The sequence below is a fragment of the Amblyomma mixtum genome, chromosome 7, assembly GCF_055824585.1.
Source record: "Amblyomma mixtum isolate Tamu chromosome 7, ASM5582458v1, whole genome shotgun sequence".
NCBI classification, from domain to species: domain Eukaryota; kingdom Metazoa; phylum Arthropoda; class Arachnida; order Ixodida; family Ixodidae; genus Amblyomma; species Amblyomma mixtum.
Genome location: NC_143018.1, coordinates 141,869,456 through 141,896,538, shown reverse-complemented (window position 1 = coordinate 141,896,538; position 27,083 = coordinate 141,869,456). Strand labels below are relative to the sequence as shown.

General features: G+C 50.4%; 3 protein-coding genes across 5 annotated transcripts in view; 2 read left to right on the top strand and 1 right to left on the bottom strand.

Moving 5' to 3' along the window:
• The window catches only part of Nup154 (nuclear pore complex protein Nup154), a 52,481-nt gene extending 39,704 nt beyond the window's left edge, over positions 1-12,777 (top strand). For both annotated transcript variants that reach the window (XM_089553501.1, XM_089553500.1), the window contains exons 9-10: positions 967-1,368; positions 11,728-12,777. In XM_089553501.1, coding sequence (XP_089409627.1) covers positions 967-1,368; positions 11,728-12,489 — 1,164 coding nt within the window. In that variant the 3' untranslated portion in view covers positions 12,490-12,777. The remainder of the gene's footprint in view (positions 1-966; positions 1,369-11,727) is intronic.
• A 5,787-nt stretch (positions 12,778-18,564) lies between these two features.
• Positions 18,565-22,835, top strand: LOC149337745 (uncharacterized). Its single transcript, XM_089553499.1, has 3 exons — positions 18,565-18,939; positions 18,999-19,117; positions 19,622-22,835. Exons 1-3 carry the CDS (start codon positions 18,741-18,743, stop codon positions 19,874-19,876), a joined length of 573 nt encoding a protein of 190 aa, XP_089409625.1. The 5' UTR covers positions 18,565-18,740; the 3' UTR covers positions 19,877-22,835.
• Positions 20,596-22,555, bottom strand: LOC149337746 (uncharacterized). 2 transcript variants are annotated; one of them, XM_089553497.1, is made up of 4 exons: positions 22,505-22,555; positions 22,325-22,441; positions 21,584-21,640; positions 20,596-21,508 (listed from the first exon to the last, which is right to left on the bottom strand). In XM_089553497.1, the coding sequence occupies exons 1-4, from the start codon at positions 22,542-22,544 to the stop codon at positions 20,850-20,852; spliced, it is 873 nt and encodes a 290-aa protein (XP_089409623.1). In that variant the 5' UTR covers positions 22,545-22,555; the 3' UTR covers positions 20,596-20,849. The 2 variants fall into 2 exon arrangements, with proteins under 2 accessions (XP_089409623.1, XP_089409624.1); XM_089553498.1 differs by having other exon boundaries at positions 20,596-21,484.
• Positions 22,836-27,083: the final 4,248 nt, after the last annotated feature.

Genomic DNA, 27,083 nt, shown 5'->3' with positions numbered 1-27,083 from the left:
CATTGTTTATGGTCTGACTAGAAAGCAGATGTGACAGCACACTGTCCCTTTGTCGTCTCTAGTTCTAGTCCCCCTGTAAATGTCTTGAGAGGGACCAAGAGAGGGAAATAACTAGAAAAATAAAAATGGGGTGGAGCACATATGGCAGGTTATCTCAGATCATGAATGGCAGTTCGCCAATATCCCTCAAGAGAAAAGTATACAACAGCTGTAACTCACCGGTACTCGCCTATGGGGCAGAAACGTGGAGGCTAACAAAGAGGGTTCAGCCTAAGTTAAGGACAACGCAGCGAGCTATGAAAAGAAAAGTGATAGGTGTAACATTAAGAGATCGGAAGAGGGCGGAGTGGGTGAGGGAACAAACGCGGGTTAATGATATCCTGGTCCAAATCAAGAGGAAGAAATGGGCTTGGGCAGGGCATGCAAGATAACCGCTGGTCCTTAAGGGTAACGGAGTGGATTCCAAGAGAAGGCAAGCGTAGCAGGGGGCGGCAGAAAGTTGGGTGGGCGGATGAAATTAAGAAGTTTGCGGGAATACGGTGGCTGCAACTGGTGAAGGACAGGGTTGATTGGAGAGACATGGGGGAGGCCTTTGCCCTGTAGTGGGTGTAGTCATGCTGATGATGATGGTGGTGATGTAAATTTCTTGTGCTCTATTGAAATGATTTCTTATCATCTGATACCCAATGATAGGCATTACACAAGGGCTGGGTACAGGCATTATGACGATTATTATGATTTGCGCAGTGAGAGACAATTTTTGGCAGACATAGGTGATGAGCACGTCGTTGAGCAGTGTCATTGGACAGGTCATTCCAGTCTACAGCAGCACAGGGGAAGAAGTTGTAAAGGTTGCTGTATGGAGCCAGGTTCGAGAAAGCCTTTGATAAGGATGACGAGCGATGCACCAGGCCTGCGGGATACTGTGTTGCCCTCGCACCGTAAAGGTTGTCTGGTGCCGTGCAGGTGATCCTAGAGATGCTGAGTGAGCTGCGGTCGGCGCCCTCGCCGGGCGTCGGGGGGGAGCCCGCCTCGGACTCCTCCTATGAGTGGGTGCTGTCGGAGGCCCTGAAGTCGGAGGATGAGGTGTTCCACGTGGCCCTGTACGGCTGGCTGTGCGAGAGCGGCCAGTCGGCCCGGCTGCTGGACGTGCGCAGCCCCTACCTGGAGCCCTACCTGCAGCGGCGGTGCCGGGCGCCCCCCGACGCGGACCTGCTGTGGAAGTACCATGCGCGCCTGGGCAACTTCAGCGCGGCCGCCCACATCCTGGCCAAGCTGGCCGACCGGCCGGGGAACGAGGTGCCCCTGGACATGCGCATCGAGTACCTCTCCCGGGCCATCCTCTGCGTCAAGAGCCCCGACTTCCAGGTGGGGGGGGGGGGGGGGGGGGGCAGGCTGTCGGGCGACTCTTCTTGTGCGTGCCTTTTCACCCACCTTTACTAACGTTGCGAAGGCAAGGTAACCACTGGTCCTTAAGGGTAACGGAGTGGATTCCAAGAGAAGGCAAGCGTAGCAGGGGGCGGTAGAAGGTTAGGTGGGCGGATGAGATTAAGAAATTTGCAGGGATACGGCGGAGGCTTGGGCAAGTTGGTACATCATATGTAAGTAAAACAGCGCTAGACACGGGACATAGCAAGAACAACAGCGCCTTGTGCTGTGTTGTTCTTGCTTTGTCCCGTGTCTAGCGCTGTTTTACTTACAGATTGCGGGGATACGGTGGCCACAACTGGCGAAGGACAGGGTTGATTGCAGAGACATTGGAGAGGCCTTTGCCCTGCAGTGGGCGTAGTCACGCTGATGATGATGATGGTGATACCAGGCCTGAAGAACTCCAGGTGGACCGAGTGGCTTTCCTGGCCACTGTGCATTGTGTATCATGGACTGAAGTTTGGCCTTTCCAAACTCTCACCCATGCCACTGCAGGCAATACTCATGCGCAAACCGTGACCATAGCCTCGGGCACTTAGCAGTGCCTGAACATCGCTTAAGGGTAACGGAGTGGATTCCATGAGAAGGCAAGCGTAGCAGGGGGCAATTGCTATAAAGTTAGGTGGGTGGATGAGATTAAGAAGTTTGCTGGGAATACGGTGGCCGCGGCTGGCGAAGGACAGGGTTAGTTGGAGAGACATGGGGGAGGCCTTTGCCCTGCAGTGGGCGTAGTCACGCTGATGATGATGATGAACATTGCTGCAGTGAGCAATGGTGCATGGCCATAAGTAAATGCCAATCTTATATAGCCCTGTCAGGTACGCAGAATAAAATGAACTTCTTTCAGAGAGTGCACTTCAGCCACTCAAGCGCACTTTACACTATGTGGTGCTACAGTGCAGTCCACTTATAACGATATCGAAAAATCCGGAAAAAACGATCGTTATAACCGATCATCGCTATATCTGGACTGCCATAAAAATGGCTGCCAAACTTACCTCTGTAGCTCCTGACTGAAGTTTTACACTTGCGCTGAAGAACAGTAATTGCAGAACGTGCGATTTGTGAAACAACGCGTTTATTCGTCACGTTTAACAAGTGCCTCAAGCGTTAGGTGCGCTAAAGTAATTTGATATGGGCACTTGCTTGCGTGGCAGTTGCAGTTTCACTACTGCAGTGTGCATAGCATCCGGCTGCTGCGCGTACACTGGCGGCAACCCTTTCGCGTGCGTAAAGTTGATCAGTGATTCTATCTTGCACAGCGCACTTTGCATAGTCATCGGTGTCGAAGGTGGGCCAGTGTCAGTTTCGTCGTCGCTGTCGCTGCTGCCGCCGCACTCTGCCGTGACAACACATTCTCGGTGACCTCCTCGCAGAACGTAGCAGCACTATCTGCACTTAGGAACTCCTCCATGGACGTACCATTCATTTCGTCGACATTTGCGGCGTGCTCCCAGAGCTCAGTAATGTCCGCAGCTTCCACCGTATCAGTTTCCACGTCAGGTGGGGTTTCGTCCTGGCGCACAAAGCCCGCCTTCTTGAAGCAGTTTGATCTTCAAGTCCGCGGCCTGCTCTGACGTGCCAGAAACACGATCGGTTGCTAAAATTAGCCATTCCAGCACGCGTCGCCGATACAATGCTTTGAAATAGGCGATCACGCCGGCATCCAACGGCTGCAGGCACTGCGCTTGTTCTGCTCTCGTACAGGCGCGCGAGGGGAGCCCCGCTTCTCTTTTTTTTTTCTCCCCCTCTCTCTCTCTCATCGGCTGCAGGCACTGCGCTTGTTCTCCTCTCTTACAGGCGCGCGAAGGGGCGAAGGGCGCCCCCGCTTCTCTTTTTTTTTCTCCCCCTCTCTCTCTCTCATCGGCTGCAGGCACTGCGCTTGTTCTCCTCTCTTACAGGCGCGCGAAGGGGCGAAGGGCGCCCCCGCTTCTCTTTTTTTTTTCTCCCCCTCTCTCTCTCTCATCGGCTGCAGGCACTGCGCTTGTTCTCCTCTCTTACAGGCGCGCGAAGGGGCGAAGGGCGCCCCCGCTTCTCTTTTTTTTTTCTCACCCTCTCTCTCTCTCATCGGCTGCAGGCACTGCGCTTGTTCTCCTCTCTTACAGGCGCGCGAAGGGGCGAAGGGCGCCCCCGCTTCTCTTTTTTTTTTTCTCCCCCTCTCTCTCTCTCATCGGCTGCAGGCACTGCGCTTGTTCTCCTCTCTTACAGGCGCGCGAAGGGGCGAAGGGCGCCCCCGCTTCTCTTTTTTTTTCTCCCCCTCTCTCTCTCTCATCGGCTGCAGGCACTGCGCTTGTTCTCCTCTCTTACAGGCGCGCGAAGGGGCGAAGGGCGCCCCCGCTTCTCTTTTTTTTTTCTCCCCCTCTCTCTCTCTCATCGGCTGCAGGCACTGCGCTTGTTCTCCTCTCTTACAGGCGCGCGAAGGGGCGAAGGGCGCCCCCGCTTCTCTTTTTTTTTTCTCCCCCTCTCTCTCTCTCATCGGCTGCAGGCACTGCGCTTGTTCTCCTCTCTTACAGGCGCGCGAAGGGGCGAAGGGCGCCCCCGCTTCTCTTTTTTTTTTTCTCCCCCTCTCTCTCTCTCATCGGCTGCAGGCACTGCGCTTGTTCTCCTCTCTTACAGGCGCGCGAAGGGGCGAAGGGCGCCCCCGCTTCTCTTTTTTTTTTCTCCCCCTCTCTCTCTCTCATCGGCTGCAGGCACTGCGCTTGTTCTCCTCTCTTACAGGCGCGCGAAGGGGCGAAGGGCGCCCCCGCTTCTCTTTTTTTTTTCTCCCCCTCTCTCTCTCTCATCGGCTGCAGGCACTGCGCTTGTTCTCCTCTCTTACAGGCGCGCGAAGGGGCGAAGGGCGCCCCCGCTTCTCTTTTTTTTTTCTCCCCCTCTCTCTCTCTCATCGGCTGCAGGCACTGCGCTTGTTCTCCTCTCTTACAGGCGCGCGAAGGGGCGAAGGGCGCCCCCGCTTCTCTTTTTTTTTTCTCCCCCTCTCTCTCTCTCATCGGCTGCAGGCACTGCGCTTGTTCTCCTCTCTTACAGGCGCGCGAAGGGGCGAAGGGCGCCCCCGCTTCTCTTTTTTTTTTCTCCCCCTCTCTCTCTCTCATCGGCTGCAGGCACTGCGCTTGTTCTCCTCTCTTACAGGCGCGCGAAGGGGCGAAGGGCGCCCCCGCTTCTCTTTTTTTTTTCTCCCCCTCTCTCTCTCTCATCGGCTGCAGGCACTGCGCTTGTTCTCCTCTCTTACAGGCGCGCGAAGGGGCGAAGGGCGCCCCCGCTTCTCTTTTTTTTTTCTCCCCCTCTCTCTCTCTCATCGGCTGCAGGCACTGCGCTTGTTCTCCTCTCTTACAGGCGCGCGAAGGGGCGAAGGGCGCCCCCGCTTCTCTTTTTTTTTTCTCCCCCTCTCTCTCTCTCATCGGCTGCAGGCACTGCGCTTGTTCTCCTCTCTTACAGGCGCGCGAAGGGACGAAGGGCGCCCCCGCTTCTCTTTTTTTTTTCTCCCCCTCTCTCTCTCTCATCGGCTGCAGGCACTGCGCTTGTTCTCCTCTCTTACAGGCGCGCGAAGGGGCGAAGGGCGCCCCCGCTTCTCTTTTTTTTTTCTCCCCCTCTCTCTCTCTCATCGGCTGCAGGCACTGCGCTTGTTCTCCTCTCTTACAGGCGCGCAAAGGGGCGAAGGGCGCCCCCGCTTCGTTTTTTTTTTCCCTCTCTCTTTCCCATCATCTTCCGTAGCCTAGGCGATGCAGCCGACACGCGGAGCAACTCGCGCTATCTTGCGGCGCTATCTTGCGGCCGCGATCTCCTCCAGTGGCGGCATGCGCCACGATCACGGAGGCCACGGCGCGCACGGAAAAAATGGCGGCAGGCACGGCGAACTCGCGTATCCGAAGTTTTCGCCCGATCTCGGCATCGTTCAAGGGAACTTTGCACCGCGAATGTCACGCTCAGCATGGAAAACGATGTCCAGAAGAAAAAATTCTGATCGTTGTATCCGATATTCGGTCACGGACATATCGTTATACAGTGGACTCTCGTTAAACGGAACCTCAAGGGACCGGGAAAATATGTTCCGTTTATCAGGAGTTTCGTTTAGAGAGAGAATAGGTTCAGCATTGCGCAATCCGCTTCCGCGTGATCCCTACGCGGCTGGCGCGCGCGCGTGCAGTTGGCAGTCTCAGCGGATCTTAATTTGCGAAATCTAGGTAATAAGGAGAACGGTACACTATGAGAACAAACTTTATTAGAGAAAAATAAGCAGTGAATTTTTTTTCCAGTAGTACTAGTACTGAAATTTTTAAAACAATGTCAAAAGAGTGGGAATTACCACTTATTGGCTAGTGAAAAAGGATTTTATAATTGCTTGTTTGAGCTCTCGCAGCCGTTTTTTGTTAATGGCATCACCCATACTTGACAGGCTGTGCAGAAACACTTCCGAACCTTCTTCTCGTTGGAAGAAACTCTTCAGCATTTGGACTGCCGATTCCGCCTGCGCAGGTGTCACCACAGGATCAGAGTCAGCGGTCTCGTTTTCAAGCTCTTCCTCCTCGTCTTCACTTTCATCAGGGGGGCAGACATCAGCTATAATGCTGTGCACGGTATTTTCTGGGCACGTTGCCACATCGCTGTCGATCTGGACATATTCATCAAGTTGAATGCCCATCGCAGCACAATTCTCTAGTAGCAAATCTTCCTCGGCTGCGTTGTGAACATCATCAGGCTCACTCTGTGTGCTGGGTTTTTCTGTGGTTGCGGCAAACCCCGCATGCCTGAAGCAGCTGGCAATGGTGGTTGCACTAACCTGCCGCCAAGCATCATCCAGGAGGTAAACGGCACGCAGTACATCTACCTTGTACTCTTTCCCCTGGTCCATGCATAAGAGCATCCTTCTAAGAAGATTTTTGCGGAAGCGCGACTTGAGCGCTTGAATCACACCCTGATCCATAGGCTGCAGCAGTGCTGTGGTGTTCGCTGGCAGGAATTCCAGCTGTATGGACTTCAAACCTGGCACAGTTCCGTGTCCAGGGCAGTTATCCACCAGGAACAAAACTTTCCGCTTGTTGCGAGAGAAGCGCGCATCCTCGCGATAAATCCGCTCACTAAAAATGGCTTGCGTCATCCACGCCTTGCCATTGGCCTGGTATGAAACGGGCAAGGTTGCGACGTTTTTGAAGCAACGAGGATGCTTCGATTTGCCGATCACTAGCGGCTTCAACTTATCGCTGCCCGTCATGTTGGCACCGCTAAGGACGGTCAGCCTGTCCTTGCTCAGTTTCCCTCCGGTGCATTTCTCTCCTCTAAATGATAGCGATTTTGAGGGGAGCAACTTGTAAAAGAGTGCAGTCTCATCTACATTGTAGATGTTCTCTGGATCGTATTCCTCCAGAATCTCGGGCAGCCGTCTTTCTCGCCAGTCTCCGCATGCCGTCGCGTCAGCAGCGGCAGCTTCCCCTGAAACAGCACGAAACACCAGTCCATTGCGCTCTTTAAACCGGGTCAGCCACCCCTTGCTGCACGAGAAACCCTCGATGCCGAGGTGAAGAACAAATTCTTCCGCTTTTGCACGAATTAGTGGCCCGCTGATTGGGATGTTTTCACTGCGGGCTCTGCGCAGCCAAAGCACCAGGCATTTCTCCAAGTCTTCGTGGTCAGCCGCTCGCAGTCGTTTTCTTTGAGGACCAAAGCGTGACGTCTCGAACGCCTCCCGCAGCTTGTCCTTGTCCTGAAGAATTCTTGTTAGGCTGCTTTTGGGGACGGCGTACTTCGTCGCTAGCGCCGTTTTCGTGAAGCGACCACTCTCGAAGTCGTTGATGATCTCCATCTTCCTTTCCAACGCAAGTGCATTGTGCGGTCGTTTTTGCGCTGCCATCGGACCGAACAAAAGCTCTAGGGCTTAGGCATAACTGAACACAACCGCCGTGAACGCGAGCGAGCGATGCGGAGGGCAGTGTACGAGCAAACCGGAAACCGCCGGAGACGGAAACCGGAGAGGTGACACGGGGAGGAGGAGGAGGGGAGCATTGATGCGCACCGCGATGGCACTGCGCTTGTCCAACTAGTTGCGGTTTCGAGTTTTTCGGTTCCGTTAACGCGGTGGTCGCAAAATTTGAGTTCCGATTAACGAGATTTTTTTTACATTGGCTTAATGCAAAACCAACCAATCGCGAGGCGTTTGTTCCGTTTAAGCGGTAGTTCCGTTTAACCGATTTCCGTTTATCGAGATTCTACTGTATATGGTTTTTTTTTCCATAGCCTCAATGCATAAGTTGATACTCTTAAGTCAACTTATTGTTATAACCGATATATCGTTATATGTGGTATCGTTATAAGTGGACTGCACTGTACTCGGGAAACCACAGTGCACTTTTAGATACGAAAATAGTGGCTGGCTGAAAACAAATTTTTTTTTCAGAATGGCAATCGGTAAGCATAACCTTCAGAATTACGCTTGTTTAGAGCAGTAAAGCAAATAAAAATGAAAATAACTGAATTTTTGGCCACGACTGCATTAAATTTGTTTTTTGGTAATAGTGTAGCAAGTCGGGGCAAGTCCCTAGCACATCCAGAATCTGGACAACAAACAACATGGTGGACTCGATCCACGTCCAGTCCTGCTTGTATGAAAGGGGAGCAAGTTGTAGTGGCCCATCTGCAGTTCGAGCTGGTCTGGAGAAGGGAGAAATGTCACCGCAGAGACCTCACACAATCTATAGGCTAGCTACTCGAACGAACGACAGAAACCGCCACCTAGATGAAAGCATCGTGACTGAAGCATGCTCCACTTTGTTTGTCTCACGTCTTTGTGATGTGCTGTTTTGCTGGTTGCTGTCATAGAAGCATTGCACAAATAAAAAAACACGCGGCAGGTAAAATCAACTTGTATTTGCATTTTGTTATTACAGTCGAACCCGGATATATCGAACCCGCATATTTCGAATTATTGGCTATATCGAACACACAGATTACCCCCTTGAAAATACTATGTAAAAGTATAGGACAGTTGCGTTGTATATCGAATTCCATTTTCGCCGGACATTGGATATATCGAACGCCGCGCCGCGCCCCTGGAAGGTGCGCTTTCCCCAAAGACATTCCTGTCCGGTCCTCAGCCGCCTCAGCGGAGAACATTTCCGCAGTCAGTCAGCTTGCTCCTATGCGCACACGCGGCCGTCGCACTAGCGACGGAGATGCAGGGCCTTTCTTTTTTTTTGTCCCCCCCCCTCCCTCCCGTTTTGGCGCCCCACCGGCGCGAGCTTCCCCGCTCCTCCTGTACCGCCGGCGGGTGCCTGGGCAAGGTCATTGGAGCTTAGCGAAGGGAGTGTTGGCGATGTTTCCAAGCCGCGCTTCCTGGGGAAGGGAAGAGAGAAAGCGATCTCTCGTGGGTCTGGGGAGAAGAGAGCTAAAAAAAAAAAAGCGAAGCCCAGAGCGCTCTCGACGGCACATTCCGCCGATCTTTCTCCCTGCTCTTTCTTTTCCCTCTGTCGTTCCTTCGCTGCCGAGTTGACTGCCGCTCGCAAATTCTTCGCTCGGTCCGCTCCATCTGCGCCTCGTGTGTTTTTTCGTGTGCGCCTGTTTCAACGCGCCGCGTGCAGCGTGTACGACTGCTGTCATCTGGTGAGCTATGGCATCCGCGGACATCAAAAAGAGGAAGAATCTCGACTTTGCAACAAAGCTTGAAGTAATCCGGCGGGTTGAGAATGGAGAAAAGAAGTCCTCCGTGGCAGACGCATTCGGGATTCCGCGGAGTACTTTGAGTACGTTGTTAAAAAACAAGCAGGAGATCAAGCTTAAAGCAAGTGAGGAAAGTCGCTCGGGAGCGTGTCGTGTGCGCCCTGCTGCTTTGGACAAAGTGGAGAAGGCACTCTATGCTTGGTTCCTTGAAATCCGAGCGAAAAATATTCCCGTGGATGGCCCGATGTTAATGGAGAAGGCCAAATGGTTTGCTACGGCTCTTGGCGAAGAGAACTTTTGCGGTGGCACTGGGTGGCTGCAACGGTTTAAGAACCGCCACGGCATAGTAGGAAAGACCATTTCAGGTGAAAGTGGGGCTGTCAGCAGCCAGGAGATGCAGCAGTGGCTCTCTGAGGAGTGCCCGAAGATCACTGCGAAGTTTTCGCCTGCAGAAATCTTCAATGCAGACGAAACTGGACTCTTTTGGCAAATGTTGCCGAATAAGACACTCGCGCTTTGTGGGACCTCATGTCACGGCGGGAAAGTGAGCAAAGTGCTGCTTGCGGCCAACATGGACGGTTCGTGCAAGCTACGGCCATTCGTGATCGGAAAGAGCAAGGTCGCCACGCTGCTTCAAGAACTGCAAACAGCTTCCTGTCCGCTACGGCTGTAACAGGAAGGCCTGGATGACACGTCAACTTTTTGTTGAATGGCTGTAGGCTTGGGACGCAGAGTTGGGCAAGTCGGGCCGCCGAGTTTGCCTTCTGGTCGACAACTGCTCGGCCCATCAAACCACCTGCAAGCTGCAGCACATCGAACTAAAGTTTCTCCCGCCGAACACCACAGCGAGACTGCAGCCCCTCGACCAGGGTATTATAAAAGCATTTAAAGTAGGCTACAGGAAGCGACTTATTCAACGGCTCCTCGTAAACCTCCGCATCGGAACCGATCTAAGGATTGACCTGCTCGGCGCGATCCAGATGATCACCGGCGCTTGGAGCGACGTGAAGCAGGCCACAGTAGCCAACTGTTTTGGCAAGGCAGGCCTTGAAGTGGCCGGAGATGAATTTCCGGAAGATTTAGAGGACGATGAGTGCTTGGACGACGCGTTTCGCGACTTGTCGAATTTTCCCAGCGCCGTTCCGTCCGAAGTGACTGCTGAGGACTTTATTAACGCCGATAGCGAAGTTCAAGCGGTAGCAGACCTCGCTGATGAGGACATTGTGGCCGGGATAGCTGGCGTTCAAGACGCCGATTCCAGCGACGACGAGGGCGACTGTGTTATCGAAGAAACGCGCCCATGCACAGCCACTGAACTGGCTTCGGCGTTTAGCCTGATTCGGCGCTGTTGCGGCGAAATGGATGGCACTGGGCTCTCGCACCTGGACAGTCTAGCGAAGATCGAGACCAGTGTTTTGAACTTCGTTTCGCAGAAGAAAAAGCAGCCCAAAATTAGCGATTTTTTTTCCGCGAAATAAAGCGCTTTCACACTGCGTGCCCATGCTACGTGATTCGCGGCTGTTCCAAACGGTAAGCCACAATTTGTTATGATCGCGAGTGCAGTTTTGGCCTATATCTGTATATCGAATTTTCGCTATATCGAACTATTTTCCGATCCCCTTCGAATTCGATATATCCGGGTTCGACTGTACAGTCAACGACCGAAAATTCGGACACCTGATTTTTTGGACATGCTTGGTTATTTGGACTCTTTCGCGGCGCCACGACTAGGCCCCATAGAGCCAGTGTATAAGAGCGGCTGATATTTTGGACGCACCACAACCGGCCACTCGATTTTTCAGACCTCATTCGCACTCGCCTCCAATACCCAAGCCGCCATGCCATATAATGAGTGCAGTGGAGCCTCATTAATTCAGAAATCGAAAATTAGATCAAACAAAACGAAATTCAAGCTTAAAGGGAGCCTCTTAACTTGCGATGCTGAAATGCTGCGCAAGTCGGCACATTGCGCCCGCGTAGTTTCGAACTGTTGCTGTTCTTGAAGATCTTCCGCCGCAAGAACTTGGAACAGTAGTCAGAATTCACTGAACTCATCTGTGCTCAGTCTTTCCTCCCGATTACGGAAAGAGGTAGCAGCGAAGCGCGTGGGAGGCGTACAGCTTCACGGAGACGGCAAGTGCAGAAGGAAATCGTGGCGCATTTCAAAGCGAGGCCAGCGTACCCGTGGCAAAATGCACCGCAACTCTCACTTTTCTACCATAAAACCGTAAACAACTGGTGTTTCAATGGCAGGCAAGATGCCTCTCATATACGCAAGCCACTGCAGAGTGCATATATTGTCACGGGTCGTTCAAACGAAGCGGGTCGTGGGGACTGGAGGACCAGGACCACAGGGGAGGAGGCGCCAGAGACAGTCCAAGTGGTCACGGCCAAGCTCTCAAGCAATTCCTTCCGCGCTTCTTCCTCTTTGCCGCCGATCGGCACCCCGCTTGTTGAGGATCACGTTGAGTAAGTGGAAAATGTTCTAGAAGGCGATGACTCAGGCATACCATATAAGGGCATTTGAACTTGTTCCAAACTGGACTTTTGGCGGGAAAATTGCTAGGACAACATTAGGTACGCATTGTAGACGCCATAGCAAGCAGACTAAATTTTAGTGCATTTTCACCAGTAGTTCTTGCAACCCTGGTGCAGGTGACCAATGCAGCACGGGAGGGTGACTTCCTGCACCAGCTCGAGGAGAAGCTCGACGTGGCTCGTCTCCAGGTCAAAGTGCGCAACGCCCTGCTGCAGCTGCCGGCTGCAGGGGACCTGGCCGCTCGCCTCGACACCGAGCTCGTCGATGTCACTCGCCTCTACGGCGAGTTTGCCGACCCGTGCGACCTGGCCGAGTGCAAGCTGGCGATCGTGCGCTCGTCGGGGTACGACAAGCCGCTCCTGGTCGAGAGCCTCTGGCGGAGTCTTCTGGAGCGGGAGTTCCACGAACACCCCCGCGTCGATGAGCTGGCGAGGTGCCTGGCATCCCTGGCCATCGAGTACGCCCCCTCGGAGAAGTTCTTTCCCCTGCCGTTCCTGGTGAAGTTTCTGGAACTGCGCGGGAGCCAGCATGGCTTCCCGCCCGGCTGGATCATTGAGCCCCTCTTGGAGGCTCACGTGCCAGTGTCCACTCTGAGGGACGCCTACAACGACCTCTACAAGAGCAAGGACCCCGCGTGGGCCGGTAGGTCGCTCTACCTGCTGCAGGCCGTGGCGTGCCTCATTGGACTGCTGGTGGACTCCAACCTGAGGCAGGTGGAAGGGGCTGACCGGCGCCACCTGGCCAACCGCTGCCTGGCCGACATCCCGGGCTACCTCATCGACCTGCAGTCCATGCCGGCCGGGGAGCCAGAGGTCCAGGACCTGATAAGAAGGTTTAAGGAGTACGAAGTGTCGCTCAAGAAGTACGTGTCAGCTTGAAATGGGAGGAGGAACTACGACATCAATGGTCTAGCACAAGGAACATCATGTATTGCCTTTTCTTATCGGTTTCTTTTTTTTACGTTTTACAATGCAGCGGACAATGATAGCGTGGTTTTGCCTGCCGTGATTCTTTTTTTTTAATTTCTACTTCCATGCACAACCCACCGCTGCCTGTACATGAGCTTCACGATGCGACGGTGGAAGAAGGTGCCACAATTCACATCTCAAGTGCTTGTGCTTCTTTTTGGGTGGCACCCTGTAGCCAATAAATGGCAACATTGCGAATTTGCTCAGGTGGTTTTACCGGCTGTCTGCCTGTCTCCCGGGTGTAGTGCCTGTAGGCACAATCATGTGTACTTTGCGGTGGCAGATAGCACAGTGGCATTTGGTGAGTACAGTCTAATCCCGCTTCAACAAAATTCATGGAACATGCAAAAAATTTCATTGAAGCAGAAGCTTCGTTTTTGTGCTATCAGGCCAGAACATTGACAGATTGGATTGGATAGTTATTGAATATCAATATCAAAAAATTTTCAGTTTCGGCCTTTTGCTGTTTAAAACAACCAGCGTCGTGGCGCGATTTCCTTGGTACTCCGGAAATCCTGGACAGTGGACATGTTTGCACTTACTACATTTAGCATTGAAACTAATATTTTTTCCACAGGCACTCTAAAAGCGTTCCTGCTTGTGCCCTGTAAGAATGCATACCAAGACTGCATTGCCTGGAGGTGTCTGGAGGCGTGGACTAGGCATGCATGCACCCACGAGACTCCACTTAGAACCACTGAGACTCGCACTGCCTGTATTGCGTCAGTGCCTGAGTCCACCAGACAGAGGGGAAAAAAAATGTTATGATGATGCTTGGACTCCAGCACATAAGCGAGACCCCAAGTGGTGTCGGGCTGCTAGCAACGACGTACCTGGCAACAGCCGATACTTGTCGGCTGCATGCTAGGCCGCTACGCCTAATGTGCTCTTCAACAAAGCCTCGGAAGAGCGCTTTGGAAATAACTACTGCAAGTCATAAAACTTGGTTCAACATTTCCGCCGGTTTCCGTCTGCGCGATAGCTTCACACTGAAATGAATGCTGCAGAACTGATTTCCGTAATGCCTGCATCAACGAAGCGAACGAAAAATTTGGCTCGTGGTTTCACATCGCTTAGCATGAAATGTCGTGTGAAAGCACAGTTTGCAGGTGGACACCATGTCCACATTCCTGGAAACGCGACTGAGGTTTCCGCTGACCCAGGGAGCCAGTAATGGGTGTCCACTTTTTTATACAACAGCTGTATCTTACCGGTACTCACCTATGGGGCAGAAACCTGGAGGCTAAGAAAGAGGGAGCTTAAGTTAAGGACAACGCAGTGAGCTATGGAAAGGAAAATGATAGGTGTGACGTTAAAAGATCGGAAGCAGGCTGAGTGGATGAGGGAACAAACACGGGTTAATGACGTCCTATCTTGAAATCAAGAGGAAGAAGTGGCCTTGGGCAGGGCATGTAATGCGAAGGCAAGATAACCGCTGGTCCTTTAGGGTAATGCAGTGGATTCCAAAAGAAAGCAAACGTAGCAGGGGGCGGCAGAAAGTCAGGTGGGCGGATGAGATTAAGAAGTTTGCGGGGATACAGTGGCGGCAACTGACAAAGGACAGGGTTAATTGGAGAGACATGGGAGAGGCCTTTGCCCTGCAGTGGGTGTAGTCAAGCTGATGATGATGATGTTTTTTATCGTCAGTGCAATTTACCCAGTGTGTACCGGCGGCCTATGCTTCAGTGCTGCGTTTTTGCACCAGTGTTGTCAACACTGAGGCTTATTAATGTGAAAGCATTAGATAGTTACTGAGCCACTTTGTTTCCTCCAAAAACAATTTTGCAACATGCGTGTCCCATTTCTAGGAGGAGCGCTGAAGCCACGAAGGACGCGTCTTCGTTTGGAGCGGACCACGAGACGCATGCCCGTTCTTATGGTAAACGTTCCCATGGGAAGTGAATGTGCTGGTGTACAGTTGACTACCGATTCATGGCTGGCTCAAGCTGCGACTTGATTCTTGTGGTAGATCTTACGCCGATTAGAACATAATCAGCCACGCTCCTGTGGGACAAAGGAATCGCCTTACCTGGGCAAAGCACTGTGTCGTCTTACATAACCCTCCACAGTCTGCTACCGCGGTCTCTCTGGTTTGGTGTGCGTGGTTTATGAAGGTTTAACGTCCCAAAGCAAATCAAGCTATGAGGGTAGTGAAGGGCTCCGGAAATTTGCACAATATCGCACAGTAGATGGGCGTCTAGAATTTTGCCTCCATCGAAATTCTCTTGCAGAGGGTGTAACGGTGCACATTCGAAGCATGACCTTTATCTCTCAAGAACTGGCCAGTCTTGACAAACTGAGTGGGACTCCTCTCACTTTCCACTTTGTGCTTCCGCCTTTCTCTCTGCCACCCGCTTGTGAAGAAAGGATAGGTAAAGCCAGGGTCACCCTGTCTGGAGATTTTACCTTCATTTGACTTCAGATAAAGCAAAGGAGAGGAAAGGTGCCTAACTGGCCCCCTGGACACCTTAGTGGCACTTTAAGCTGTACAGCTTTCCTTTGTTGCCATATGGCTGGGCTTGGGTGGATGGTAATTTAGTTTTTGAGGGCAGCCCACCTCTGTGGGCGACTCGATGTTTTGGAACTTTATGAAGACACTTCTGTCTGTCAGGAAGTCATGTAATTGTAGGTTTTCTCTCCTACGCCTATGTCTATTAGGCCCTGGAGTGTAGCCACGTGTTTGACATTGTCAAACGCCTTGGTGGAGTCTAGCCCTAGGATCGCTTTAGAGTCTCGTGATTCTGTGTCCAAGGTATCGTGTTTTAGTCGGAGCATCACATCCTGTGTGCTCAGTCCAGGTCGGAAACCGACCATTTCATGAGGCCATAAGTCGTTTTGCTCCATGTGTTTTGTGAGCCTATACTGCAAGACTCGCTCCATCAGTTTCCCTACGCATGAGGTTAGGTAGATTGGCCTGAGATTTTCTAGTTTTGGGGGCTTGCCCGACTTTGGGATTAGGACCACATTGGACTGCTTCCATTGCTGGGGTAGTTTCCCGTTGTTCCAAACTTCCTTCATGTACTCTGTGAGAGCGGTGATGGAGTCGTCGTCTAAGTTTCTAAGGATCCTATTTGTGATCCCGTCGGGTCCCGGGGCCGATTTAGTTTTAGGGCTGAATAGTTCTGGCCGTACCTCTGCCTCTGTGATGGGGGCGAGTGTAGCGTTCGCCGCTCCCGTGTACGCCGGGAGGGCGAAAGAGGTCGTGTCTCCTTACAGCGGCGTATCATGGATGCAGCCATCTTTGATCACGTGATCGCGCCACCATTACATGCCTCCTGACTGCTCGGTGTGCGCCTCATCGCGACGGCTGCTGCGTCTGATGGTTCAGTTCCGACAGGCAGTGTTTTGGCTGATACGGTTGTAAAGGAGTGGGAAGGCGACACTATGGTTTGGCCAAAGCTTCCAAGGACATGTGACACTTCAGGCGTGAGAACGTGGTCGCTCTTCGTGTCGCGGAGAGCCGCTGAGCTCTCCGCCTCTTCGAGCCATCGGATGGATTGCCTGAATGCTTGTCTTTGAATCCGCTGAAGGCTTTGCTTAATGTTTTTTTTTGTTACTATCTAAAACGGCCAGGTTCAAAGTTCCTGCAGCACCGCCGGTCATTGGCGTATTGTGTACATGCATGCTCACACCGCTATGAAACGCTCGCGTGCACATCGTACGCAAGGAGACCTGAAATATTTTAAGGCGAAAGCCTTTAATGGCTTGTACTGTCGTGACCAAGAGTTAGCAAATGTGTCCGCGTTTCGGATGCATGCCTTATATGGGCATATGCCAATCAATAGCCAATCGATACTTAATCGGGTGCAGTCGGAACATGATATAAAGAGATTTCATGACTATGTCATTCCACTTAATGACTAACTGAATTATTGGTAATTAGTAGTAAAGAATTGGCATGGGGGACTGCACTGCGCCTGTGCCTTAACAGTAATAAATCTGTACTTGTTGAGGTCATGTTAACTATCACTAACCATGCATTAATTAGTTCCACGAAATGTGCAAGTCATGCTTAACTATCATTAAAAGTTAGACATTTCTAGACGTTTCATAGACATTGTGTCGAACATTCTAGAGAGTTCCATCACTTGACAGATGAGTGACAGGACATGATGCATGGAAATATAACAATGGTAAAGACCAATTAACCTAATTAATCTTTCTAGTCAGACCACGTAAGTAAATAAAACCGAGCAGGAAATAGGTCGAGTTGGGGAATCGAACCAGGGTCTCCGGAGTGTGAGACGAGCACGCTAACCACTCCGCCATGCCAGCTCGATGGTTTGGAATGAACAAAGGCGCGTCTAGCTAATACGGCCTCTTCGTACAGTCCCATCTTCCTCCCTTCCCTTACGGCGAGGTTGAGGTGTCAACCGAGATATGGGAGAGAGATACATTTCCTCAAAAACCAATTTACCGCCGAGCAAGGCGTAGAACCGAACGGGCAATGGCGTTATCTGGACTCCCTGGCAGCGTTGCAAGAAGCTGTTGCGTTCCACTCTTAGAGGCGAAGCTTAACATCTTAACCACGCATCAGTGACACAAGCAGCAACACTGTGCTTAAGGCTTTCGCCTCACCGCACTTTAGGTCAACAAAGTGCCCCCTTGAATTCTTTTCTACTAGTTTTTTAAACACAGAAAGGCGACAAAAATAAATAGACGCACAAATGTTAACTATCATGTAAGCAGTACCATGCAGCAAGCAGCCTTCACAAGTGGGCGTGCAACCATTTCGAAGGATTCTGATATAATTCCGCTCATGACAACGCGTTCATATTACACGAAGTTCGCAATCATGTCAGCCTCAGGTATAAATTATGGTACGCTCCGCGCTCGATATGCACACATGAAAATGCTTGAGGACTAGTTGGTTGTAAGTAATGAGCTTCACTCTGAGCCTTCGGAGTCACTTTTAGTGACTCTCGCGTGAACCGCGAGGCAGTGACAACCACCCAGCACAGCAGCCGTAACGCAAGTGCTTAATTCCGATTATATGATCCACGAAAACCGCACTACTTGGAGCGGAGTTCAACAGTAGCACCAAGACGGTGTGTAAAAAATTCAGGGGGCACTGTCTAAAGTGCGTAGAGGCGAAAGCGTTTTCCACACCACTTTGCCTATGTGACACTGGATGACGTCACACATAATGGATGACGAAGTAATGATAAATTACTAATTAGTGGCTAATTACTCATTAATGACTAAGTACTAATTGACTGCTAGTTAATTACGCTTAAGCTTCGCCTTTAGGAAAAAAATACCACGCTTTTTTCAGGAAAGGAAATGGCGCAGTAATTCTCTGTCATCTCGGTGAACACCTGAACCGCACCGTACAGGAAGGGAGGAAGTGAGAGTGAAAGAAGAAAGTGAAAGAGGGGCCGTAATGAAGAAACTGAAAATTGTACTTGAGGAAAGGAAATTAGCAGTAACTGTCTCACATATCTCGGTGGACACCCATCAAAACGCGGACACGTCTGCCGACACGACTGCTAACGACAACATGAGGCATTAAAGGCTTTCGCCTTAAAATTCAAGGGGTACAATTTGGGAGGCACTTTGTTGACCTAAAGTGCGGTGAGGCGAAAGCCTTAAGCGCGGTGTTGCTGCTTGTGTCACTGATGTGTGGTTAAGGTGCTAGGCTACGCCTGTAAGAGTGGAACGCGACAGCGTCTTGCAACGCTGCCAGGGAGTCCACAGAACGCCATCGCCTGTTGCCTTGCTCGTCGGTAATGTGGTTTTTGAGGAAAGGAAATGTATGTCTCGCATATCTCGGTGTACACCTGAACCTCGCCGTAACGAGAAGGGAGGAAGATGGGAGTGCACGAAGACACTGTATTCACTAGACGCGCCTTTGTTCATTCCAAGCCATCGAGCTAGCATGGCGTAGTGGTGAGCGTGCTCGTCTCGCACTCCGGAAACCCGTGTTCGATTACCCAACTCGACCAATTTCCTACTCGGCTTTATTAATTTATCTGGTCTGACTAAAAGGGTTAATTAGGCTAATTGGTTAATTAAGTAATGAACTGAACTCAGTCACACTTACTTGAAGCATTGGGCGCGTTAAGTTAGCCTGCTCCGAGCTCCGAGGCGGAGTACTCGAGCGCGACACCTAGGAGCTCAGTCGGAGCGCAACTTAACGGCCATTTGATTCCCGTGCACGCATGAGCGCGCCACCTGACGTTTCCACCATTTCCGTTTCCGGGCAATATTTCGCGCGCATTTTGACCATGGCAGCAGTCAAGCGCAAGTTACTTCAATTCTTGCTAGACGACGACGAACTCGACGAACTTGACGCCCGTAGGCGCAGGCAGCAGCAGCGGTTTACCTTCATGCTGCAAGCTGCCCGTGTTGCCATTCAAGGTAAGATTCCACTGCTTTATCGCATTACAGAATATTAACTTTGCTCTCTTCGTATGAAGACCACAGAATCGCCGAGAGGAGCATCCGTGGCATTGAAGGATACGTACTCAACGTAGTACCTCGGTACACAGACATGCAGTTCAAGGAGCATTTCCGGATGACCCGAAGCACCTTCGAGGTAAACGACGCGATCAATTTTGTTGTGCAGCGCTAAAGAACGACACACAGAGAAGCACAGGATGGTGCTGTGCTTCACTGTGTGCCGTCCTTGAGCGCTGCAACAGCTTTTAATAACTATAAATCAACAAGCCCAGCTGACAGTTTTGCTACAATTTTGTTTGTCCACCATGGCGAATACGAGTGTATGATTTGGGTGACCGGCGTCGCGGCCAACCAATAGGAGCGGGGCAGCGAGAGCGGTTTTGAGATTATTTTGGACTGGGCGCGATCCGTAATTCGGCCCCAGTGGCTCCCTAAGCACAAGCAAGCACTAAACACGCTCGCGAGTTACTTTATGACGGTAAAAGGGCAACACTTTCTATACATTTTGTAACTGCAGTGAGCTAGTATCTTAAAATGCACTGGCCCATTTTGTTGCTGATGAAATTCATTATATCTAAGCTCATATCTTGAGCAGGAGCAGCAACCACTGGACATTCAAAACTTTGTGGTTGCCATGCAGGTGCTGCTGAGAATCACGCAAGAGTGGCTCATCATGGAGAGGGCACCTCGAATACCTCTGCAAACTAAAGTCCTGATGACATTGTGGTTGCTGGGCAACCAGGAATCGTTTCGTGGAGTGGCAGATAGATTTGGGATCAACAAGGGCTTACTGTTTTATCTAACAGATCGCATTATAGAGGTCTGGGCACGTGCTGCAAAAGAACTCATCCGTTGGCCTGCAAACCTGCAAGATGTTGCTCGGGAATTTGCCTGAAAATGGCGCTTTCCAGGAGTTGTTGGAGCTGTGGACGGATGCCACATTGCAATCAAGGCCCCCGAAAACGAACAAGATGCATACTACAACAGGAAGGAATTCCACTCAGTCATCTTGCAGGGTTGCTGCGACAGCAATATGATATTCACTAATGTACACGCAGGCAGCCCAGGACGGATGCACGATGCCAGAGTTTTCGCCACATCTGGCCTTGAAGAGGTAGTAGGCAACTTGCCGCAGAATTTTCATATTCTAGGTGATTCAGCTTATCCCCTGTCAATGGGTCTCATGCGGCCGTACAGAAACAATGGCCACTTGACAACACAGGAGGTCAAGTTCAATGAAACGCTAGGGGCGGCAAGGTCAGTAATTGAGCGAGCTTTTGCTCAGCTGAAAGGAAAGTTCCGAAGGCTTAAGTACCTTGACATGAAACCCACTGTGAGAATGAGCAACTATATTGTGGCATCGTGCCTCGTTCACAACATAATCCTTCAATGCAAAGACACATTCGGTGACGACGACAGCACCATCGAGGAAGAGAGTGATAAAGATCCACCTCTTGATGATGAGGACACAGAGCCTGCGGACAGCCACGCTGCAATGAAGAGGGTTTCAATAACACGCTTTCTGTGCAGAAAGTAGTGTTAAGGTTTACAACAGGTAGGGTACTTCCAGTCCCGAAGTACTATGCATGCAAGATGCATCACATGCACAAGCTCTATGCGGTGAAATTATTTATTGTGTACATGAGTTGATCATTTTTGGCCAGAAGAACTCTCACTGGCAATAAAATGTTGAACACAGTGTCTGGATGTTTTCTCTGAATAAAAACTAAACTGGGCGGTACTGGCCTGTACCACATTCACTGACTAGAATATAAACTGAGAAATTGCACAGTATACAAACAGCAAACGCATACAAAATGAACAAAGTTTTTGCCCCAACATGACACACAAAAAGAACACCACAAAGTTCACTGCTGCTTATCCAGTGCTGCGAGGCGTTTTAGCATACCCAGTTTAAGCCTCTGCATCTTTAATTGCTGCTGGTATCTTTTTCTTTCTTCATCCTGCCATGAGTGCAAGTTCAGCAGAATTTCCTCCAATACACCAGCCGGTGTTCGACGACGCTTCGCATTTGGTTTGCTTTTCTGGTCCGGAGCACCATCATTTCTTGAGTTCTTTTCGCAGTGCACAGTTTCTTCTGTTGTCGGTGGTTCATTCATGCCCGGGGTGGCCACAGCTAATGCGCAGGCAGCTGAGGTGGAGGGCTGTGGGAGCTGGCTTGACGCCACTGGAGCCTGGTACTCTATGTTATTTGCAAGCAAGTCATCCATCACCTGAAAAAATGGCCACTCCTTTCTTTCTCTTCCACTCTTCTTCTTGTGCTGGCGGTGCTTGTCATACGTGCGTTTGAGACCTTTGAACTTCGTTTCACAGTCCGCAGCAGTTCGCGTGTACCCGTGCTTGCACATTTCTTCACTAATTTGTTTCCAAATGTCTTTCCTCTTTCTCTTTCTATCACTGAAGTCTTCTTTATGATTCTCATAAGATGAAATCAGAAGAAGTACCTCGGCGTGTACCCAACTTGAACTTCCTTTTGGGAGACCTACAGCATAAAGGAGAGCTACAGCTTAAGCCCCCGCATAAGAGATTAGTAACAGAGCATGAAAACCATTTCAATTCAAAGAAAAGAGGCTTTACTCACTGTTGTAGTTATGGTCGTAGTCATCACTTTCAGCAGTCCAGAGGGAAAACTGGTCCTCTGTAAAAGTCATTCAGTCATGGTGTACATCAGCCTACATCAGGACTCATTTAAGAATTGACGCTAAAAAAGTGACAAAAAAAAGAGGTCTTCGTCACCCTGTGCGTCAAAAATAGTGGCAGTGAATACCTCCAATAACCGCCTGTGTGCGAGTACAGCGGAGAATTAACCCGGCAAAAAGTGAAAATTCATATCATGTCACAATTTCTATCACAGTGAAAATGCAACTCATGAAATTTAAACAGATTTCATATATTATAATATTCTCTCAAGAACCCTACTGTTGCAAGCACTTTGGCAAGAACGAGCGTTTGCCTGCACCAAGTACAACGTTTGAAGGAAGTACCGATTTCATGAATTTCCGAACGCGCTTTGTACTTATTTTCGCTAAGTGCGGCGACGTACAACACATCGCGCTCGACAACGTGCCGAACGCGCTTTGTACTTATTTTCGCTAAGTGCGGCGACGTACAACACATCGCGCTCGACAACGTGCCATAAACAGCTACAGCTTTACAATAAAGCTGGCTGCGCTACGCCAGCAACACAAGGCAAAAGCAAGAATTTAGATTTTCAACGCAAGATTCCCGCAGTTGTCGCTCGTAACTGCTCGTTTTCTGGAAACGAACAGAACACTCTTGATGGCTCAAAAAACGAAACAAGGCATTAAAAACTCATACACACCTGAGTCGTCGCATTGAGCGGTTTCCGCGTAAACATCCGACCCTGTGCCCGCCGCATCTCCGCAAAGCTCAAGTAAGTCAGGTCCTACAGTCGCAGCAGCCGTATCAAGTACGAACCCTGCAAATGCACCAACGATTAAAACAAGGTCACCGACGAACTAGCAACAGTTTACGTACGTACCTGTGTTTGTGTTCACGACGAGCACAGACCGCGCAGCCATAACTGCCGTTAACCGCGAAAAGCGCCAAAAAGGAAGTAGCACCATAGTACCCGGAAATACGTCACGTCGCCAGACGAAACCAGACCCGCGCTCCCGCACACCGTCGTCGAGGGCGGAGCGCGTAGAGCGCGCTCTGCAAACACACACCGGAAGTCAGTTGTGGTCGTTTAGCTTACTTGGAGCGCACTCTGACGACTCGAGCGCGCTCGAGTCCTTTAACTTAACGCGCCCATTACTATAGGATCCCTTTCGTTGGTTGCATGGTTACTAGCCTAAGTACAATTGGCCCCGTTTGAAATTCGCGCACTGACGTCACGACCACTTCGACCAATTGAAAAGCGCGACATTTCTGTCGACAACTCCAGCTTACAACGATGAGGCATTAAAGGTTTTCGCCTTAATACACAGACTGACGGTAAGCGTTGTCCGCTCGCACGGCTGTGCAGGGCTACATTATTGTAACTACGCCAACCTCCCCGCCTCTTCAGCATGGTCGCACTTTCGCCGTGGTTGCACCTCGGCGGTGGTCGCACCGACCTTTAGCCGTTGCCTAGCAACCGCCGCGGTGGACACCCGAACCGAAATCGTAGAGGAAGTGGGAGTGAATGAAGAAAGAGGGGCCATGATGAAGAAAATGAAAATTATGTTTGAGGAAAGGAAATAACGCTGTAACTGTCTCGCATACCTCGGTAAACACCTGTCATTCGTTTGTAGAGGAACGGAGGAGAGAGAGAGAGAAAAGTTTATTGTCGGAAAAGAAGGGTTCCTGGACGCTTAGCAGAAGGACCAGGTGGCCGTTAGCTTATAGCTGGCGGCGACCTCTTCGACGCGCTCGATGGCTCCTGCCTGGACGGCGGGGTCCGAGCTTCGCAGCACTTCTTCCCAGGCGTCTGGTGAGGGAGCTTCTATAAGAGCTTCCGGAGGAGGATCCTCCGGGCAGTCCCATAGCATATGATCAAGGGTGGCAGTGCTACCGCAGTGTTTGTAGGTGGGGTCTATGAGATCGGGGTAGATGTGGGCGTAAATGTACGGGTTCGGGTAAGAATGGGTTTGAAGTCTTCTCCAAGCCACCTCTTGGTGCTTGGAGAGTGACTTGTGCGGGGGAGGATAGATTCTTCGAGAGAGTTTGTAGAATTGGGTAATTTCGTGGTACGAAATCACTGCCTCCATCTCGGATCCCCCTGGACGAGAGCCCACTGCTCGGCCGACAAAACCTCGAGCGTGTTGGTGGGCTGCTTCGTTCCCTGGGTTCCCTGAATGGGCAGGAGTCCATACCAGTTCTATTTCTCGTTGCAGTGTAATATTTGTGAGGATGTTTCTAGCAGTTAGGGATATTCTACCGCGCGAGAAGTTGCGTATGGCAGTCTTGGAATCACTGAGAATGATGTCAGCGTCAGTATTTGCTATGGCCAAGGCTATGGCCGCTTCTCCTGCTTGATCCGCGTACTTGACCGTGACTGAGGCCGCAGAGATGCACTCGCTTCTTCCTGCTATGAATTTGGATGCGCAGATAGCGGAGGCCCCTTGGCTGAAATTATAATCGGCTGCATCGGTGTATACTGCTCCAGGATGATTAAGGTACTTTCTATGCAAAGCCCGCGCTCTGGCTCGTCGTCTGCCATCGTGGAAGCCCGGTAGCATATTTTTGGGGAGTGGTTTGATGACTAGTTTGTCGCGCACTCCTCGTAGTAGAGGGCCCGGTCGGTCAGACATGGGTTCAGCGTTTACGCCTATTCGATCTAGAATCTCCCTTCCCGCTGAAGTGTTGGCCAGTAGCAACATAGCATAGTGGGCGAGTTGGTATTGCATCTTTAAGGAATTAGAGATTAGATTAGATATGTGGTTTATATTTATATGTGGTTTTCCGATTAAAACAGTCAGTTGTAAGTCAGCGCGTGTTCGTGTCTCTTTTTCTTGGTCCTTCGTTTTAGTTGCGCTGTTTCGTTCCTTAAAGATGTTGACCAGTCTTTGGATGTGCATCGCCTTGTGTGCAGTGATGAGTTCTTCTACAGTGTTGTGTACAGGGTGTCGAACCGGTATTTTTTGAGTTCGGTTCGGGTTCGGGTTCACGCCTTTCGGGTTCAGTTCCGGGTTCGGCTCCAGAGGGCCATTCCGTTCCGGTTCGAACCGGTTCGGACCATCTCGAACCGGTTCAAACGGGTTCAGGACAAAAAAAGTTAGAAGCAGATGGGTTTCAGTGATATGCGTTTTCTTTTTTCTTGCACATCGCTATACAAGATAAAAAATGCAAAGATTTGTTTACGAGAACATAACAGTGAGCTAGTTGGTAACAGTTGCTTAAGCAGCGCAGGAAACAGGACAAACCGAAGTCTGGAGACGACACAGACGCCGACTAACAACTGGTTATTACATTCTCGGAAAAGTATATGAAGGAGCAGGACACAGTGAACAATCCAGAAAACAGAAGAGCAAAAATTAAAACTAAAAAACATACTGCGCATGCACATCGTAGTCGAGTCATGACATCTTTTTCAATGAAATTCGAAGACCATATTCCATAGTAGACGGCACTCCCCTATCTCCTTGACCTTATACAGTTGCTACGAAAGCGTGGCTCCTTATCTACGAAATTGATGTATGGTGAAGCAACACGCTCATCTGCATCAGTATAGTCAGAGTGGAAGCTTGGGCGAGTTGGTGATGGTTCACTTGCCACATAGCGCTAAAACGACACGGACACAAGAGAGACACAGGACGGGCGCTAGCGCCCGTCCTGTGTGTCTCCCTGTGTGTCCGTGTCTTTTTAGCGCTATGTGGCAAGTGAATCATCTGCATTCTTCCTGATCATAAAGGCCTCCACTATCTCCCTAAAAATTCGATCAGAGTGATTAAACAGGAGACTTGTCTTTCTAAGTGGGGAAGCAGATGAGCGTGTTTCTACACCATCTATCAGTTTGGTAGTTAAAGAGTCAGGCTTTCTTGGAATTGTGTGAGGTCCAGGAGATAGGGGAGTGCCGTCTACTATCGAAGATACTCTTCGAATTTCGTTGAAAAATACGGCACGACTCGACTGTGATGTGCATGCGCAGTATGGGTTTTAAGTTTTAACCTTTCTGTTTTTTTTTTTGGGGGGGGGGGTTGTTTCCTGTGCCCTGCGCCTTTATATACTTTTTCTAGAATAAAATAACCAGTTGTTAGTCAGCGCTCGTGTCATGTCCTTTCTTCCTTTTGTCGTGTTTACTGCGTTACTTGAGCACGAAAAAATTGTTTAATGCGAGATGTTCTCACTTTACCCATTTTATTTATTGTCCGCAGAAAAAATACGAATTTACGGTAAGAGCCGCAAAATAAAATGAACTCGAAATAAATGAAAATCGGCTGTGTGTATACGCTATAATCCACCTTATGAGGTTTAGGACGAAAAGACGATACATTTTGCATCTACAAGACCCTCCTGCTTGAGCAGTTTGGGAGACCCCATAGCGCGAGTAATAGGTCTCGTACGCAGTGTACTTACGGCCCCGTAAGCACGCCGTGTACTTACGGGGCCCCAAAATTGCCTCCGCAGCGCCCACTACGTTCCCGCGCACTACGGAGAAATGAAACTGTCATGTATCAGCACGTATACATACAGACAGATACCTTTCCGTCACACCGAAACTGACTTGCCAGTCCCCCCTCCTACTACATGGTAAGAAAATGTTCGAGAATCCCTCCACCACCCATCCCCCACCCAACGAGAGCCTCGTGGGTGCACTGGCTCTCCCTAACATAAAGAACTTACCAAACATATTTTATTTAAATCACCTATTCGACATCGCCTTTGTGACTCACGTTATATATCCTGAGCCCCTATAGCTCAGTATCTTCAAAAACCCAGCTGATCGTGGCTTCTCACTATAGTAAAGTAAGAAATTTGTTCGCGATAGAATGTTTGGGACTCTTCCTGGGGCGCTATCAAAGGCAACCTTTGCGTCCACAGAATTTTTTGCGCCCTTGATAGAGTGAAACAGAGGGGTTAATCTGGCGTGCACCATTTGTCCACCAATTTGTTTCAGGCATTTATTTCCAAAGCTACAAACAACCCCTTTCTGGCAGCTATGCTTATTAGGTGAGTAAGTGCTTGCCTGTCTTCTGGACATGTTCGCGAGTGCTGATTCATTCTGTTTTCTCACTCTTAGCTTTTACTGCCTGTATGGCCTCTCCGCAAGGCAGATGACAAATGTTGCGATCGGTCATTACTTCCTCTACCCATACATCTTCAGCCTTACCTAAACTTTCTTGATACTAGTGTATTAAAGAGAAGTCAGCGGATGTACAGTGGAGCCCACTTTAATGGCCACAGATATAACTAACGCTCGCTTATTTCGAGCGGGTGTGGTGCTACCGTGAAAATATGCTTAAGGGCAACGGAAATTCGTCGCAGATACAGCGAACAACTCTGGCCACACCACTCGGTTATAGCGAACGAGGTGGCGTGGTGAACTACCTCGAGGTTGTAGAGGTCGTCCTTCCGCTAAGCACGCAGATGAAATAGCGCCTCTCAACCTTCATTACACCGCCCCGGAAAGAACATGT

Excerpts from the sequence above, each read along its gene's own strand:
- LOC149337745 (XM_089553499.1), top strand. The coding sequence starts at position 18,741 with ATGAGCGCGCCACCTGACGTTTCCACCATTTCCGTTTCCGGGCAATAT. Across the intron at positions 18,940-18,998 it reads TGCCCGTGTTGCCATTCAAG|ACCACAGAATCGCCGAGAGG; the intron begins GTAAGATTCCAC and ends CTTCGTATGAAG. Across the intron at positions 19,118-19,621 it reads TGACCCGAAGCACCTTCGAG|GTGCTGCTGAGAATCACGCA; the intron begins GTAAACGACGCG and ends GTTGCCATGCAG.
- LOC149337746 (XM_089553497.1), bottom strand. The coding sequence starts at position 22,544 with ATGGCTGCGCGGTCTGTGCTCGTCGTGAACACAAACACAG. Across the intron at positions 22,442-22,504 it reads CGTCGTGAACACAAACACAG|GGTTCGTACTTGATACGGCT; the intron begins GTACGTACGTAA and ends GTGCATTTGCAG. Across the intron at positions 21,641-22,324 it reads CGCTCAATGCGACGACTCAG|AGGACCAGTTTTCCCTCTGG; the intron begins GTGTGTATGAGT and ends TGACTTTTACAG.